Here is a 15,804-nt window from a genome sequence, read left to right on the forward strand (position 1 = left end):
CTGGCTCTGGACACCAGTTCTTCCCTCCCAGCTCTGGCAACACACCTCTACTCCAACCAAATATTAATAATTCACAAATTCAAAGCAGGCCAAGCTATGCAAACTTGTCTGTAGGAGTGCATCTAGACAAAGAAGGATTTCAGATAGTTTAGGGGAGAGCTGTGGTCCAGGCTCATTGTTTCAGTGACATCACAGTTCACATCCTCCAAAGATCCAGCCAAAGATCTCTTGAGAATAGAGGGAAGTGAAAAACAAGCAGTAAAAATAGGGCCCCACCCTCAAGGCCATTCTTCTAAAACATAACCATAAAACAGTGAAAAACATTTTCTCTAGCTTGGCTTTGCAATTTCCTTTTTAAAATGGTCATTTATGGACAAATCTCTACTCTTGCAAACTCTCAAAGTGTGTGTCTCACACCTTGGGTGTCAACTCCCGATTCCACTGGCATTGATTCTGACTATTTTGGCATTAAGAGCCATTACGAGCATTTAGAAACAGGACAGACTTATCGTCTTGTAACTGTATTTTTCCAGTGTTGTGGATTCAACTCTACATGTGCATATTCATGTGGCTCCCAGTTGGAAATCTTCAAGCAAACAGTTCATGCTGAGGCTGTTTGTGCCTCCTCACAACCTCTTCGGGGAACCATCAGCATGGGGGCCATGGCCTCTCCTCAGTTTCTCCCAGGTCGAAGTTTGTAACGCAGGGTGTCTGAAAGGAAGTGGTAGTGGAAAGCAGATGGTAGAAACTGCTCTGATTACAACATCTCAAAGAATCGCACTTACTGTGCAGGAAGTGATGGTTCTTTTTTCTCTGAACGTGACCATGTGTCTTCTACTGCAAGTTGATGGGCTCATGGCACCCCCTCAGTGCTGGAGCACCAAAGATGATCGAAGAGGAATTACAGTCCTGCTCTCCTGAACCTGGTGCCTCCTCAGCTGTTTTGCCAATAATGTGTCATGCAAATCAGCCAGAGAAATCTCTGGCGTCTGAGAGACAAAACACTTCTGGGAAAAGCTGATATATTGTCTGTGTTCAGCTGAAACGTAGCCTTTTATTTGGAGGGAGAAACCCCACAGGAAAGTTGTAATTTGCAGCAATACACTGCCTGGCACTTTTTGTAAGTTTGTGAAGCAATTGTTCAGCTTTTTGGCATCACAAGACAGAAAAATATGAAGATAAACGTTAGATCTGTTAAGATGGTAGCGTGTTCACTTGACTTGCACTCAGATACAGTAATTTTGCATGATAATTGACTGAGAAAGTCCAAGTCAATTTTGGATAAAATCAAATGCAGCTTCATTACTACTTTGTCCCTGTAAAAAGGTATGTGCCGCAAGGCATTCAAAAGAACTGGAATCGCCTTAGTATGGTAACAGTGAGGATGCTCGTCCTTACGTTAAGGTGGTATATGCAGTATTCTGAGAGAACTTTCAGAAGTCTCAGAAAGAGGACAGTAAAAAGACAGCTAGAGCTCAGATCTCTAATTTTACAAAAGCTGTCATGAAGACGACCTATCAGATGAGAAATGATTAAAGATCACACAAATTAAAATATTTTGTGCATGTGATGCATTCATGTGCTAGCTATGAACTATGTGTACATCGACAAAATGTGTATGAGCATATGGTTGTCTTAAAAAAAGGTAGTTTGCTAATCTTAACAGGATTGCCACATTGTGTGGGAGTTCAAAGCAAGAAATGTGGTTAAAGTCTATATAACCTTAGACTTCTATGATGTAACAATTGCTTATTCAGCTGCTACAGTGAATATTTTTTGCAAAATAAAGATAAGCTTAAGAATGTTACCCAAAGCATGATTCCTGGAATGTAAAACCCTGAATTGTTTCTGGGAATTGTGCAAAAATAAAATTTAAAAAAAAAAAAAAAAATAAGAAAAATGCAGAAGTAAAAAGGACTGGATAATTTTCAAGCTAGATCAAAACCGGACAGATTTTTGAGTAACAATCTACAATAGCAGCTATTCTGTACAGCTGATGATGATGGAAAAGCCTATGAACAATCCAGGTTTTGATAGCTGTTCATTACTCAGTGCTGATCTATGGAACACTTAGAAAGCAGATGATCATATCAAATCAAAGTTACACCAAAGTCTAGGTAAGCTTATCAAGTTAGTGCTACCCTGTCTCCCCCAAAATAAGACCTATCCCGAAAATAAGCCCTAGCATGATTTTTCAGGATTTTTGAGGATGCTTGAAATATAAGCCCTACTCCAAAAATAAGCCCTAGTTACAGTTCACTAAAAAAAGTCAATTTAAATAGTGTACAGGCAGCCATACATGTAAAAAAGTACTTAGTTTTGGAGCAAAAATTAATATAAGACCCTGTCTTATTTTCAGGAAAACAGGGTAGTAAAGCTTTCCAGTTCTTCAGCGCAATAAGTGATGTGAACATCAAATTCATCAGCCTCCCCGCCCACGTAACCAGGTATGGATTTGGAAGTGAGTTCAGGTCAAGAGGTCAAAGTCACACCTCCTTATTAAGATGGTTTTAATCTTTTAAGCATATTAATTGAATGAGTTTGTAAAATGTGGTTTAGGTCTTGCCATTCACTCAATTTATTCTGTAAGAGACTCAGCACTGTGGAATGTGAGAAAACAGAACATGATTATCACTCCTCAGCATATGCAGATACAGGCAGCAGATGGACTCTGTGAAAGCTCAGCACTAGTCCAACACGTTTCAGTAACAGAACGTCATCCAGAGTTTTTGGAACTCATGATTACAACAGACATGCATTGGTCTAGGTTTCCAGTAAGAAAAGTACTTTCAACTTTCACAGTGTACCTTTCTGATAAAACCTTTCTTGTCACAACAAGAAAACTCTCTTACTAGTGATGCTCATCCATCTAACTGTCAGTTGAAAAAAAAAAAGCAAACACAAAACCACAAGTCTACATATAGAATTTGACCCTGAAAATGACAGACTGGCCATCCATATTATTCATAGTCACATTCTTTGTCTTCCAACCTCCCTTTACATCTGAACTCTCCTGACACAAAACTAGAGCAACTGCATAAACCTTTGGCCAAGGCTACACTGTGATACAGGTTCAGGGCAGACAAAGTGCGTTTGGCCTGATCTGCTAAACCAAACCAATTGTTCTTGAAACAACGACACCTGGCTAATATCAGGTGGACAAGTCAGCTGCCTTTGCAGTCAAGTGCTGGCAGCTGGGATTTGTAGTCTTGGTTTTTTGGCTGTCCTTACAACAAACTGTGGAAATGCTATTTCTGGCAATGCAGATACACTCTGTCTGGCTACTTAAGGCATCAGATAGACCCAGACACAAGATGGAAGCCAGCTGACTTCAAAATTCCAACTGTTCCGGTGATAGAACACTGGAACAGGCTGCCCAGGGAGGTTGTGGAGTCTCCTACTCTGGAGACATTCAAAACCCGCCTGGATGCCTTCCTGCGTAACCTCATCTGGGTGTTCCTGCTCCGGCAGGGGGATTGGACTAGATGATCTTTTGAGGTCCTTTCCAACCCCTAACATTCTGTGATTCTGTGGTAATAGGGTAACAGGATAAACACAGCATTGTTGCATCTTGATCTTGTATGTAAACCTAGGGATTAGGTACACAGAGTAGAGGAAAGGGTGAAGGATACCTGAAACTATGAAAAGGACATAAGGCAGAAAATCTGGCCTCATGCTTCCCTGAAACAAATGCTTTGAATTGGAAGTAATGGAGCAATGCAGGAAAGCCTTACCCTTCTCCATCTGAGGCAACACGAGTATTTGCAAGATCTCTTCAGACTGGACTAGGGATGAAGATGCCTCTCCTCTGTTTTTAGATGCAGAAAAAGGAGTAAAGTGAACAGGAACCTTTATTTCTCTGCAGAGACCTTCTTGTTTACCTCAAGACCATACATCAAATATGTCAATATACTGATGGGGTAAGATGAACAGACACAGTTGAGCTGCGGCATTAGTCACTTCAGACAGTAAGCTATTCTTAGTCCTTCTACTAGGTTGTTGTTACAGGTTCCCTTAAAGAATCTACCAGCTCGAACTTCCTAACAAATGCATGAAATTTGGAGCCAGCGTGCCCTCTCTTGTAACCCCCACAACAGTACAAGCCAGGAGGCAGGTTCCAATGAATCTCTTGCAGCCTGCAAGGCTGTGTTCATCACCAGCTGTCCCTCTCCAGTACCACTCTAAGCTTCTCTTTGCCCTCAGAGAGGGTCTATCACAAAGGTGCTTTTCTGTCCCAAGTGCGGAAGTCATATTGGATCTTTATGGACTGACAGAAAATCACTCACAGTTCATGTGCTGCTAAGAAATACGATATTGTCCCTTAACAGGCTTAAAGGGTCTGAACCTTTACCTGTTGGGTGAATTCTCACCTGAGTGTGATTATTTCAGGACAGCTGAAATCCCTAAAGAAATCCAGTTAGCACACTCACTAAAGGAGCAGCACTCTAAAGGAAATGTCTGGTATGTTACTGTGTTTTGTGGTTGGTTTTAAAACAGCCAACACTTTACTGGAAATTTTCTTAGGTCTGGAGAACACTCATTTATGGGGAATGTGGCTCTGGTAGCAACAGCAGTGGCCATCACACAATTAAAGGGATTTTTCAGAAATGGCCAAACCTCATTTTACAAGGTGTCTGTTTGCAGTTAATAGAAGAAGCTCTTAAAATTGTTCATGGCAATAGCTGGTGATGAAGTTTTTGGTGATACAGTCAGGCCTGAGGGAGGCAATGGTCTGCTGTAACATTGCATGCCTTATTTTCCAAAGTGGGGAAAGTAAGTGCTTTACTCTGTGGGGGTTTTGTTTTGTTTTGTTTGGGTTTTTTTTTTTCCTAGGTGCCAATAAAAAACAACCAACCAACTAAACAACAACAAAAACAAAACAAACAAACAAAAAACCCCACAATTTCAAAAAAGGCAACTAGTTACTAAAAAAATAGATAAGACTTCACCTATTGCAAGAAGACTCTAAAGCATCCTATCTACACATCAAAATAACACACAAGATAAGGATTTAGGAGCCCTCAAGAAGTTGTCTTGTCCTACCTGCTACTCTTGGGCAGAACTGATAAAATTTGGTCAGTTCTAGGCAGATTTCTATTTAGCTGTTCATAACAAGTGAGGCAACCTCTCTAGGCAATGTGCTCTTGTGCTTAAATGTCCCCAGTGAGAGAAAATTTTTAATAACGTATTACCTCACTGCCTGCTCCAGAATCACATTTATACTCATTCCTTTGTTGCTACCACTTCTACACAGGCTCTTACACACTTGAATAAATTGACTTCACTTTTTTAATCTTTCTGGATAGGTTGTTTTTTGGACTTATATGAGGAGGTTGGAGTTTGACAGATACTAAGATGGGAAGAATGAAGACGGCTCTTATGTTTTCTAGAAGACATGAAGAAATTGAGAGAAATGTAATACTGGAGACTACTGAGTCAGCACCATATAAACAGCTTAGTATAAGTAATGGCTGTCCTAGGCTATACATACTCACAAGAACATGAGTAAAAGAGGGTACATTCAGAGCTCTGATGGACACAGTTGACCTAAAGAACCCAGTCTCACCAAGATGATATAGATGGACCTACAAAAAAAGACCCGTTATTGGAAGAAGAACAGGAACTGCCCTTTCTGAAAAGCACATGCTAAATTTTTTTGTTCACTCTTCTCTGTATTAAAAAAAACCCCATGCAAATAATGAAATTACTTCACAGGGTGTTGATAGGCTGAAGTGGCACTTTTTCTTTCTCATTCAAGAACAAATTCTTATCTTCTCTTGACTTCTCATTTCAAATCTTAAAAAATTGTGTGATTAGAAAGTTTTATATCAGGTGTTACAATTAATCTATTGTTAGCCCTGTTCATTTGTATAAAGGGCATGAGCCGAAATGTACTGTAGTACACTGCAGTCTTTAGACAAACCTTAAAGAGCCTTGGATCAAGCACAAAAATAGGTCTACGTTTAAATTAAATCACGTGAAATGGGAAGTATATGAGAGATTTTAGAAGTACTCAGTAATCTGAGTATGGAATCTAGTCAGTGATAAGAGCTTCAGAGCTGGAAGACTGTAGTATTTTGAATGGATACACCACCGGTAGCATTTGTACAGTATATCCTTCCAGTGCTCAATAAATACTAAAAAGCTGGATCCATATCCATATGGATATCCATATCTATATCCATACACTTACTTCAGCATTAATATAATTTTTTTTTTAGATATTGCTTTCTTCATTGCTATGCTTAAGGTCTAAATCCAGATTTTGATAGTACTAGACTCAAAAATGAACCCTTTAGCAGGGAACATCCTACATGCTTGTGCAGCATGGGTCATTTGTGGGTGCTACCATAATCCAGAAAATAATGTATGTCCTATACTTATATGGCAAGTACTCAAAACTTTATCAGATATGTCATTCAGCTTTCTTTGAATGAAAATTTTAAATTAATTTGATGAACTGGAAAGAATTTGGATGAGAAGTCCTGAGAATCTAGAAATTCAGTTTCTTTTTAAGATCCAACAGCACATACTTCAAATCCAAGGGGCAATTTCTCAAAACTTCTAAGAAGCCTGAAGTAGGTTATACAAAGTATAAAACAGAGACAAAGTACACATGAGTGCTGGGGGAAAAAGTGCTACTTGTTAAAGAAGTGAAGGCAAAAAGCTCCATCAGCTGTGTCAGCCAAAGATGTGCCAATGTATTCAGGAAAGCATCAGCACTGGAGATCGTGCTTTAGAACTGCTGTATCAACCCAGCTTTTCTGGCACTGTCCCAGTACCATGCCAGAGATTATTTCAGGAGGACAAGAATTGTCACCTGGTCAGATAAACAGGCAGATTATTGTGGGAACTTTTCCCTATCTCCGACAGTTACCCAGTACATTGCCTTTGTAGATACTACTTTTGTCAACTATTCCTTCTCCACTTACCTGACATTACTCTAAGTGTTCCTAAACTGATTTTTACTCACAAAATATTATGGTCAATAATTATTTATATTCTTCTAGGGCTTTTCGCTGATCTGAACTGACCCTTCCCTTCTTCCTATTCAGTCTTTTTGCTTCTTGTGCTCTGTCCCACTGTTTTTCCTCTTGCTCCTGACAACTCCCTCACTGACTTTTTCGTGGACAACTTTTCTTTCTCACCCTGCAGTCTTCTCCATATTCTGTCTTCACTTTTACATTTTATCTTGGAGCAATGTTATCTACTGTCCTTGTTTAATCATATGTGATGACTTAGCTATTAAAATCTTGACACCTGACCCACTTCCTTCCATTGAACCTACACCTAAATACATGTGCCTGACATTTCCCAAGCGCTTTACAAAAATTTTTGCCTATTCTGGCTGAAATGATCTTCTTTTGTTCTTCCTTAACTTTACTCATTTTCCTTATTCCCTGTCACTGTCAAACATCACTTTTTGCTACCTTTTTCACAAAAGCTTTCATTCATTTATCTCTTTCATACAAAACTCATTCTATACAAACTCTACGCTACCATTAAAATTCTTGCCTGTGCTCTGATTTATTTAGTATTTGGATTTTGGTTCTGTCTTTCTTGACCATCTCTGTCTCATCTCCTTTCATTCCCTACAGATATTTAACTACTTCTAGTAAACCCATATTCTCTGTTTACTGAATTGATTTTGCCACCTTCTTCTTTAGATATATACATAAATCACAAAAACAAACTTAAATTCTTTTATGGTCCCAGGTAACACTTTCTGTCAAGTCCAAGAGGTTGAAGACTCATCTTTCATTTCAGAAAATGTTAATAAAAGTACTGTAGAACAAGTTGGTCTTAGCTAGTTATTAAAAACACGTGTAAAGTTGGTGCGAAACTTGCAGCGTAGGCTAAAGTGCAACAATAAATAAATAACTTTTGAAAATGCATTGACTTGCTATCAGATAATGCCTGAAATCTGACAGAATAGTATAAATATACTGCAGTAACTTGATAAGCTAGTTTATGGATTTTCATCTTGGATTTCACTAACATGTCTGCTTTCAATTACACAGATGAAAAACAGGAGTTTAACATCTTGCTCTTCCCTGATTGCAATAAAATGTCATGTCTGAAAATGGACTATTAAAAAGAAACTCAACTGAAAACTAATTTAGAGACAGCACTCATATTTTAGAACTGTATTTTTTGGTAGTATGTGATTTTGGGGGAGATTTTACATAAGATTGTGGGCAAGAAAGCACAGGTTTAGCCTTTTATAAGACCTACCTCCACCCATATACTTCTTATAAACTTACTGCTATAAAAGCACATGTAAAAATCATAATCCTAAAATAAAATTCATTCCACAAAGTCAGTGGAACATTTTTTCTATTACAAACTCTAAGCTCATCCTGAAAAGACATGTTTCCAGATGTTTAGTGAGTTAAACTGTCTGTGCCTGTAGCACCAAGACATGCCAAAGACACGGCTACAGGATGAACTATTCATACACTGACTGGACATAATGGTGTGAGTCATTCATCTTCTTCAGTAGATGGTAGTTTACATCATAAGCAAAAAAAAAGCTTTAAAAAAATTCAATGCTTACAATAAAGCAAAGCTGCATTAAAAAATTTTGTAAGTTTATAAGACCTTTACTTTTGCAAAGAATGACATCTATGTTCACATGCACTGGGCAGCTCCAGTGAAGCCAGTTCTTTCTGTTTGCTTTTTTTTCAGAATGTCATCTTTAATAGATACTGATGATTTGATGATTCATTAGTAAGGAAAAGCAATTAAGAAAGCCAATGGTAACAAGCTTAAGAGGAAGCTGCATTTTAGAAATACATTGGCTAGTAACATGGCAACTGTATCACTAAAGCACTCACACAGAGGCACACAGGCCCTGCCCCAAGGAGCCTGCACTTAAACAACATCATCTCACAGGGTAATTACTTCATTTGGCCGCAAAACACACCGATATGAAATTATGCAGAAAAAAAATAATCTTTCTTACGGCAATTAAAATTATTAGTAATTATTTCACCTGAGCAAAGTCTACCCTTCAAAAGGTAGCGTCTTCAGCAAGGATCCTCATCTGCTTTTAGACATGTACATCTAATTTTATCCAAAGTATTGTTTTCAAAATTCTAAGGATGTAGAAATCCCATGTGAAATTAAAAGCATGGAATTTATTATTTTTTTTAAACACCTGATTTATCTTATTGCCAAATTTGGTTATACTTTGTGTTAACAAAAAACTTTGAAAACCTGAACTTGTATAGCTAACTACTTCCCATTTTTCTAAAAAGTAGTCCAATAGTTAAGGTTAAATGTACACCAAGATTACAAAATTAAATTATTCAGTGTTTTACAATAATGTAGAATGGTTAAAATTACTATGTCCATTCACTGTGATACATTAAAGCTTCGGTTCTGCTGATGTACCCTGCTGTCTAAGAGAAAAGAGGAGCTGTCTTGGGGATTCTGGCACTAAATATTGCTTTTCTAACTTTTATCCTGTCCCTCCTTTAAAAGGAGTGGCTAACTTCTCTATCAAAAGCAAATATTTTGAAGCGTATCTGTGACAAGTGCTCTGCAACATGAAAATCTATGAGTCAAAATACTGTGGCAGTAACAAATAATTTACTTCACTGGCTTTTGTTTGCCATTAATAGGCCCAGGCCAGAGACCATATGTTTGTAAATGTTTGCCTGGAGTACACCATAATCAAGCCTCAACTCCGAATGGCCCCCTTGGGGTTACTCTAATAGAAAAAGTCCCTTATCTGTTAGCTATGATAAATTCATTATCACCATACAAGAAGTAGTTTCTTTGTCACATCTTACCAGTTGTATTTGTGTTGGTTTATAACACTGAATTAAATCAAGTTAATATCCTCTTTTTATACAGTATTAACAGAATGGGGAAAAAATGCACAGTTATGGAAAGGGAGTCTTGGCCCGCATCCAGATCTCTGCTTTCAAAACCAACCACATCACACAACATCATTTATAAATGTTTCATATTTTGTCTTCAAAGAGCCTGCATCCTTTGCTTCACTATTCCTCCTGCTCCCAGGAGATTTCAAGTAACTATTGATCCCGTTTCCCATTTGGGGGAGTTTGGGGGGGGGCGTAATTTGGTCTCTCGCAGATCAGACCTGACACCGGTTTCAGGAGACATCACCTTCGCGGTGTGCAGTTCAACCCAACGCCCGCCACCGGGCGCCTTTCGCTGCAGAGGGGCACCGTGCGACGGCGGGCGGTAGCACCGGGCAGCCCGACATGTCGCAATTCCCGGGACACCGGGCTGCAAAAGCCCCGGAGCCGCCTCCGGGGGCCCCGCCGACTCTGCCGCCAGGAGTCCGGGAGGGCGCCCGGTCCCAGGAGCGGGGGACGCCGGGCGGACAGCGCAGCCTGACCCCACGACCGAGCGACTCACCAGCTCCCAGCGGCAAAGTCCTCCCCGGAGGAGCCTCGTATCGACCCTCCGGAGCAGAGCCAACCTGCTCGGGTGGCGCCGACCCGGGCGGGTGAGCGGGAGCCGGCGGTGGCAGCGGGCGGCTGCGGCGGAGCCGATGCACGCCACGCCTTTCTGCTCGCTTGAACGTGGCAGCGGCGCTTTAAAGCCTGCCCGGGACACCCAGGGGCACGGGGGGGGACGCCAGGGGAAGCCCAGCTGTCCCGCTGCCCCATCCCCGTGGGCCCCGCTCCCGTCCCGCAGCCGCGGGACCCCGCTTGCCGCCCGGAGCGCGGCAGCCCGCGCCCTCCGGCCCCGGGAAGGTGAGCGGGCACTGCCGGGGCAGCCAGCCCGGAGGGGCCACCGAGGCACCCCGCCGCAACACACCAGGGTGCCCGGACCCTGCGTCGCCTGCCCCGGGGGCAGAGCCGGGCCCTGGGGCGCCAGCGAGGGGAGAGCGCGGCGCAGCCCGGCAGACGCCCCCGCTGATCGGCTCGGCGCCGCTCCCCGCACTTACCTTGGCCCCGGAGCGAAGGCACCAGCGCCAGGAGCAAGAGCAGCCGCAGCAGCCGGGCCCCGCCGAGGTTGTCCATCGGCCGCCCGCAGCTCCCCGCCGGCGGGAGCACTCGCACCGAGCGGGGGCTTGGCTCTCCTGCAGCGTCCGGTGGGCTCCCCCCTTGTCGCTTGCTGCTGCTTCTGATGTTATCCCAGCCGCCTGAGACCGGTTGGAAAAGAGCTCGCAGGAACCCCCCACTCAGTGGGCTTTACAAAGATTTAATTCACTGCCTCCCCGGTTAATTATACAGCCTGCAAGGGCTTAGCAGAACAGAGCCGCCACCGCAGCTCGAGGCAGAGACCCTGTTGCTTCTGGTACCCCTACCTCTCTTCCCTCCACACCCACAAACGCTGTGAAATTGACTCCCTTTAGCTCGGAAAACTTCACAGATACTCTGCGTGAACCTAGGGACGGCTTGACTGACTCTCTGCAGCAGAAATGCAGCGGCTTCTCCCGGTGCCAAGTAGGAGAAAGCCACAAACAAAGGCAAAGCAAAGAAAAACAAAACGAAAGAAACCACCTAGCAGAGAAAGAAAGGTTTACACTCCGGAGGGGAGATTTTTCACCCTCCTTCGTGGTCTTTCTGTGGATTTTACACCAACAGAACTTTTGTCAATAAAAAGGATTTTTTTTAAAAGGAGATATATTCTAGAATCTTTCAATGGAATTCACTGCGCAGGGGGGAAGGCTTCTTTCCTCCCACTCTTCTTAAAAGTCAGGACAAGAATTTCAACCCAAATGAGGCAGTCAGCTCTGCTCTATCGCTTCCCCCCCCCCAACCCCCCCCCCCCCCTCTTTTTTTTTAAACCTCTTTATCTTATTTAAACAGGAACACAAACACTAGTAGTGGTCAAAGGGAGAGCTAGAGTTGAAAGCACCCAGTTGGCTATGCTGTTGGCCAAGATCTTCAAGATAATGTGGGGGATCGTATTTGCAGGCAAATGCGCATGGAAACAAATGGGGAGTTCATCACCTTTCTATACTTTGCCCTCAGCTTTGCTCAGAAAAACAGTTGGATGTTACTTTGTGTTTACTTAGTAGTTGTGCCACATGGACCCTGATTGGACTATTCCTCTTGCATCTACTCAGTAACTCAGGTTTTGAGTATCTCTCCTCAAAATGTCCAACTGGAAAAAGTATTTAAGGCAGTGAGAGTTGAAAGTGTGTATGTTTTGTTCTGCACTAGCTTAGTTGCTCTTTTCTTACACGAGAACACAAAAAGGGCTGCATGGCCAAGGGTCCAACTATCCCAATTGCCTGTCTTCAGCTACAATTGGAAGAGGTCACCAAAGGAAGAGCACGAACGAGGAAAACACATGTGATAATTCTTCCAACTACTCTTCCAGCTTCCAGCTGCTTTGAGTTTGGAGCATTTCCTCAGTGGAATGTGGTTTCTGTGCACTTAGTACCCCGCAGTGAATTTCTTTTCCAAGTATTTAACCTGCCTCCCCATGAGTTCTTGTAATCCTTTATCATCCAAAATATTCTTTGGCAACCCTTTTCAGGGATCTACCACTGACTCTGTGAAGATCCATTTCCTTTTGTTCCTTTTGAACCTCGCTCCACCAACCTTCTTGTGGTGCCTCCTAACTCTACTGCAGGAAGAGACATCAAAGAACTGACCCCTATCCACACTCTTAATGCCATTATCATATCCTGCCCAGGTCATCTTTTTTCAACTGCTGTTTCTTTTTTGTTTAGAGTTTCTGCTTTGTTGGTTTGGTTGGTTTTCTCAATTTTATTTGGAAAGGACACCTAGAAAAGGGGAAGAAGGATAGAGGGCTGGCTTTATTTAAGGGTATTTACAAGGGTAGTACAAGGATTTTACATTAGCTATAGTGGGACCTTGGCAGTGTTTCATCACAACCTACAAGCTACTGTTTTTCACCTTATCAGGCAGCTGCAGGGGGCAACTAACAAAGATCACACCTTGTCTAAAGTCTGTACCAGCTTAACTGAGCTGGTGGAATCCTCTCTATAGAAACCCTGGATTCAGTTCAATATTGGCTTATTTCTCTTTAATCCCTCTCCTAATTGATTAAAGGCAGGTAGAAAGAAGTTCACCAGTTTGACTAAAACGGTGTAAAGTCACACATGATAGCTTGTCCACACTTGGAGTTACCCTGATTAACACCATGTGTGGACATTCTTACTCCAGAGTAAGAATTCCTTCTTCCTGTTTAGTTCGCCACCACAAGCTGTTTACCAGAAATGAGGCAAATTCAAGTAACAGTTTAAGAAATATTTCTAGAAACCATCGTGGCTATGGTCATCTGCAGATCTGATAAGAGGTTTTTCCCTGGTTTGGGGTGGAGGTTTTTGCATAATGTTAATACACTTTTCCAGTATAAATTGGCACTCTCACCTACAATCAGATTCAGTGGTCTGGGGTACATGTGATTCTAATTACTGACCTCAGGCTTTGTAGTGAGCTAAGCTGTGCACTTCAGGCTCAATTCAAAGCTCCTAGAAGTCAATGGAAAGTAAGGGCTTATGAGAGGGAACATTTTGCACAACCACATTTTTTCTTACATCTGTTTGCAGAGGCCCTCTAATCCTTTGTGTAGCTTTTAAAACAAACAAATTCTTTAATGAGGATTTTATTTTTACTTCAGAAGAATAAAAATCATTTGCAGAAGCTCAGATTAATGAGTAATGACAGCGTAACGAATCATTGCGCAAGTGATTTCCAAGGGTCTTGTTGGGAGTAGATACACGCAAATGGACTGACAAAGAAATTTAGAATTACTCTAACAGATCCATTACCATCTATGGCAGCAGGTTCACAGTTGTCATTCAGCTACTTAGTTTTCATGGGAACAGGAATTCTTGAGATGGTTTGAATAAGCCTGTGTAAGGACATCAACCGCTGCCTAGTGAACAAAGCTGCCCCATAGTCCCAGCTTTTATGTCTCATAGCTCCTCTGTTTTACTGCAGTTCCCAAATCCTGATTCTTTTTCCCTCTCCTCATCTGCCCCAGAAGTTGGGCAAAGAGGAGGGAAAAGAAATTGCTTTATCTTCCTTGTTTTCAGAAAGAATGTTGCAAGTAAGAAAATATATTTATCTAGAAGTGAAATCTACTACAGGGAAACTCCTTGGCCTCTATCACAAAAAATGAAGCTACTTTTTGGCTCTCATCAAGGTAATGTGCCACCCTAAAGATACATAAAAAGCCCTCTTTCCTTCCTAACAGGAAGAACATTTCACTGAGTGCTATGGATTCACAAGGATTAAGAAAAGCCTATATGGATCTTACCACCTCCCATTGTAAAAATACGACCCCAAATTCTACAGTAAGCAAATCCATACTGGTTAGAGTACGAATGATCCACCCAGCTCCAGGGACTAGTATGTGCAAAGTACAACTGGCATTTGGCTCCTTTCCTGGAGAAAACACTTCCCGAATCTTCTGTAAATTAAAAAATAATTCAAATAATACGGAAGACCTCTGTCCAAAGGACATATGGTAACAACTGTGTCACATAATCATTTTAATATTGGAAGTTTTGAAAATTTTTAGGTTTTAGCATCTTAATATGGGAAATGGATTTTTAAGGTTTATGGACATCACTCAGACTGTCTCAACCATTATTCTGCACGGTATAGGCAGGTTTTCCAATTTACTAGTTTACTAGAACACACCTTTCACAAAAAAAAACAATGAAAAAAAACTTGTCAGAGTTTTCAGAGACGGATGGATCATAATCATTGATTATTTTTTAAAAACTGTTAATGACATTACAGAGAAGGCTTTGATGCTTATTTTGAGTGTAAATCATTAGTTTTTAATAGATCTCTGGGCTTGTATTCATGTTGAAGTTACTGTCACTGTGTACTAAGTGCTTTATGCATCATCAGTGACCATCAAAGTGTGGACACTTCGCATGCACCTAGCATGTCCTTTTTAGGGATTAGCTTGGAATAAAACCTCCACCTAGATACGGCAATTTGTCCCCCATGCTCATCTTCATTCTCAGACCCCAAACTACTGGTGTCCATTGGATACCAGCCTTAATCATGCCAGGCCCTAGATAAGCAAGGGAAGGTGGGAGGACTGAGAGCCTCCTCTGTTCCCTAGCGTGTACAAAACTGTGCCTCCAAGTCCAGTCAAGAAGGCTCACCTAGCTACCACCACCTTTATACCATCTGGCTTATGATGGCATCTTGTAGCTAAAGTCAGGCAGAGAAGCTGGCTCAGAACTCCTTCCAGAATCATTACAATGTCGGGTGAAATCTATACCATCCTAAATTTAGACTGCTTTTTAAATAAATAATGTTACATATGTATTTAAACACATATATCAGTAATATTACATATATGCATATATATAGTTTTGTATAATAGATGCCCACAGCCCAAGCAGCTTCTGCCATAAGGGTAGCAATACAGATGCTTGTATCCAAACCAGGGTATCTTCCTGGGCTCCATGTTACCTAAAGACTGCTAGAAGAGGCTCAGCTTACTTTGTAGAGCTTTCCTTGTACTGACAAACCCTTTCACTGCTAGATTAATCTCTGAACATTTCCCTCTTTGTGTGGATCAGTCTGTGAATACCAAGGCAGAATTTCATCTTTTTTTTTTGCTAAATATTCAAGACTGGCACTCATAACCCCAAGCCCTTTTCAATATCATTGCTTTTAAGCATTTTGACTTTTTACCCATTTTGGAGTTTGTATCCATTTTGTAAGTGTTGCCTACATTTTATTTTCTTTTATATCTGATTAAGACAAAAAATATGTAGAGCTATCTTGGACACTTAAAACACACACTGGTTCTCTATTAAAATATATAGGGTCTGCTTCTAAGACAAGGAGGAGTTTATTGGGGTATAAAGGA

The 15,804-nt window shown here is 41.4% G+C and overlaps 1 protein-coding gene across 2 annotated transcripts in view; it reads right to left on the reverse strand.

Annotated features, from left to right (window-relative positions):
* Positions 1 to 11,595, reverse strand: part of FBLN1 (fibulin 1) — an 81,659-nt gene extending 70,064 nt beyond the window's left edge. Inside the window, exon 1 of one of the 2 annotated variants that reach the window (XM_082051354.1) lies at positions 10,928 to 11,491. In XM_082051354.1, the coding sequence (XP_081907480.1) occupies positions 10,928 to 11,003 (76 nt within the window). In that variant the 5' untranslated portion in view covers positions 11,004 to 11,491. Of the gene's footprint in view, positions 1 to 10,927 lie in introns of both variants that reach the window. The other variant, XM_082051355.1, reaches the window with a different exon arrangement.
* Between the last annotated feature and the right edge of the window lie 4,209 nt (positions 11,596 to 15,804).

This window comes from Streptopelia decaocto (genome assembly GCF_964273445.1).
Source record: "Streptopelia decaocto genome assembly, chromosome: 1".
Classification (NCBI taxonomy): Eukaryota; Metazoa; Chordata; class Aves; order Columbiformes; family Columbidae; genus Streptopelia; species Streptopelia decaocto.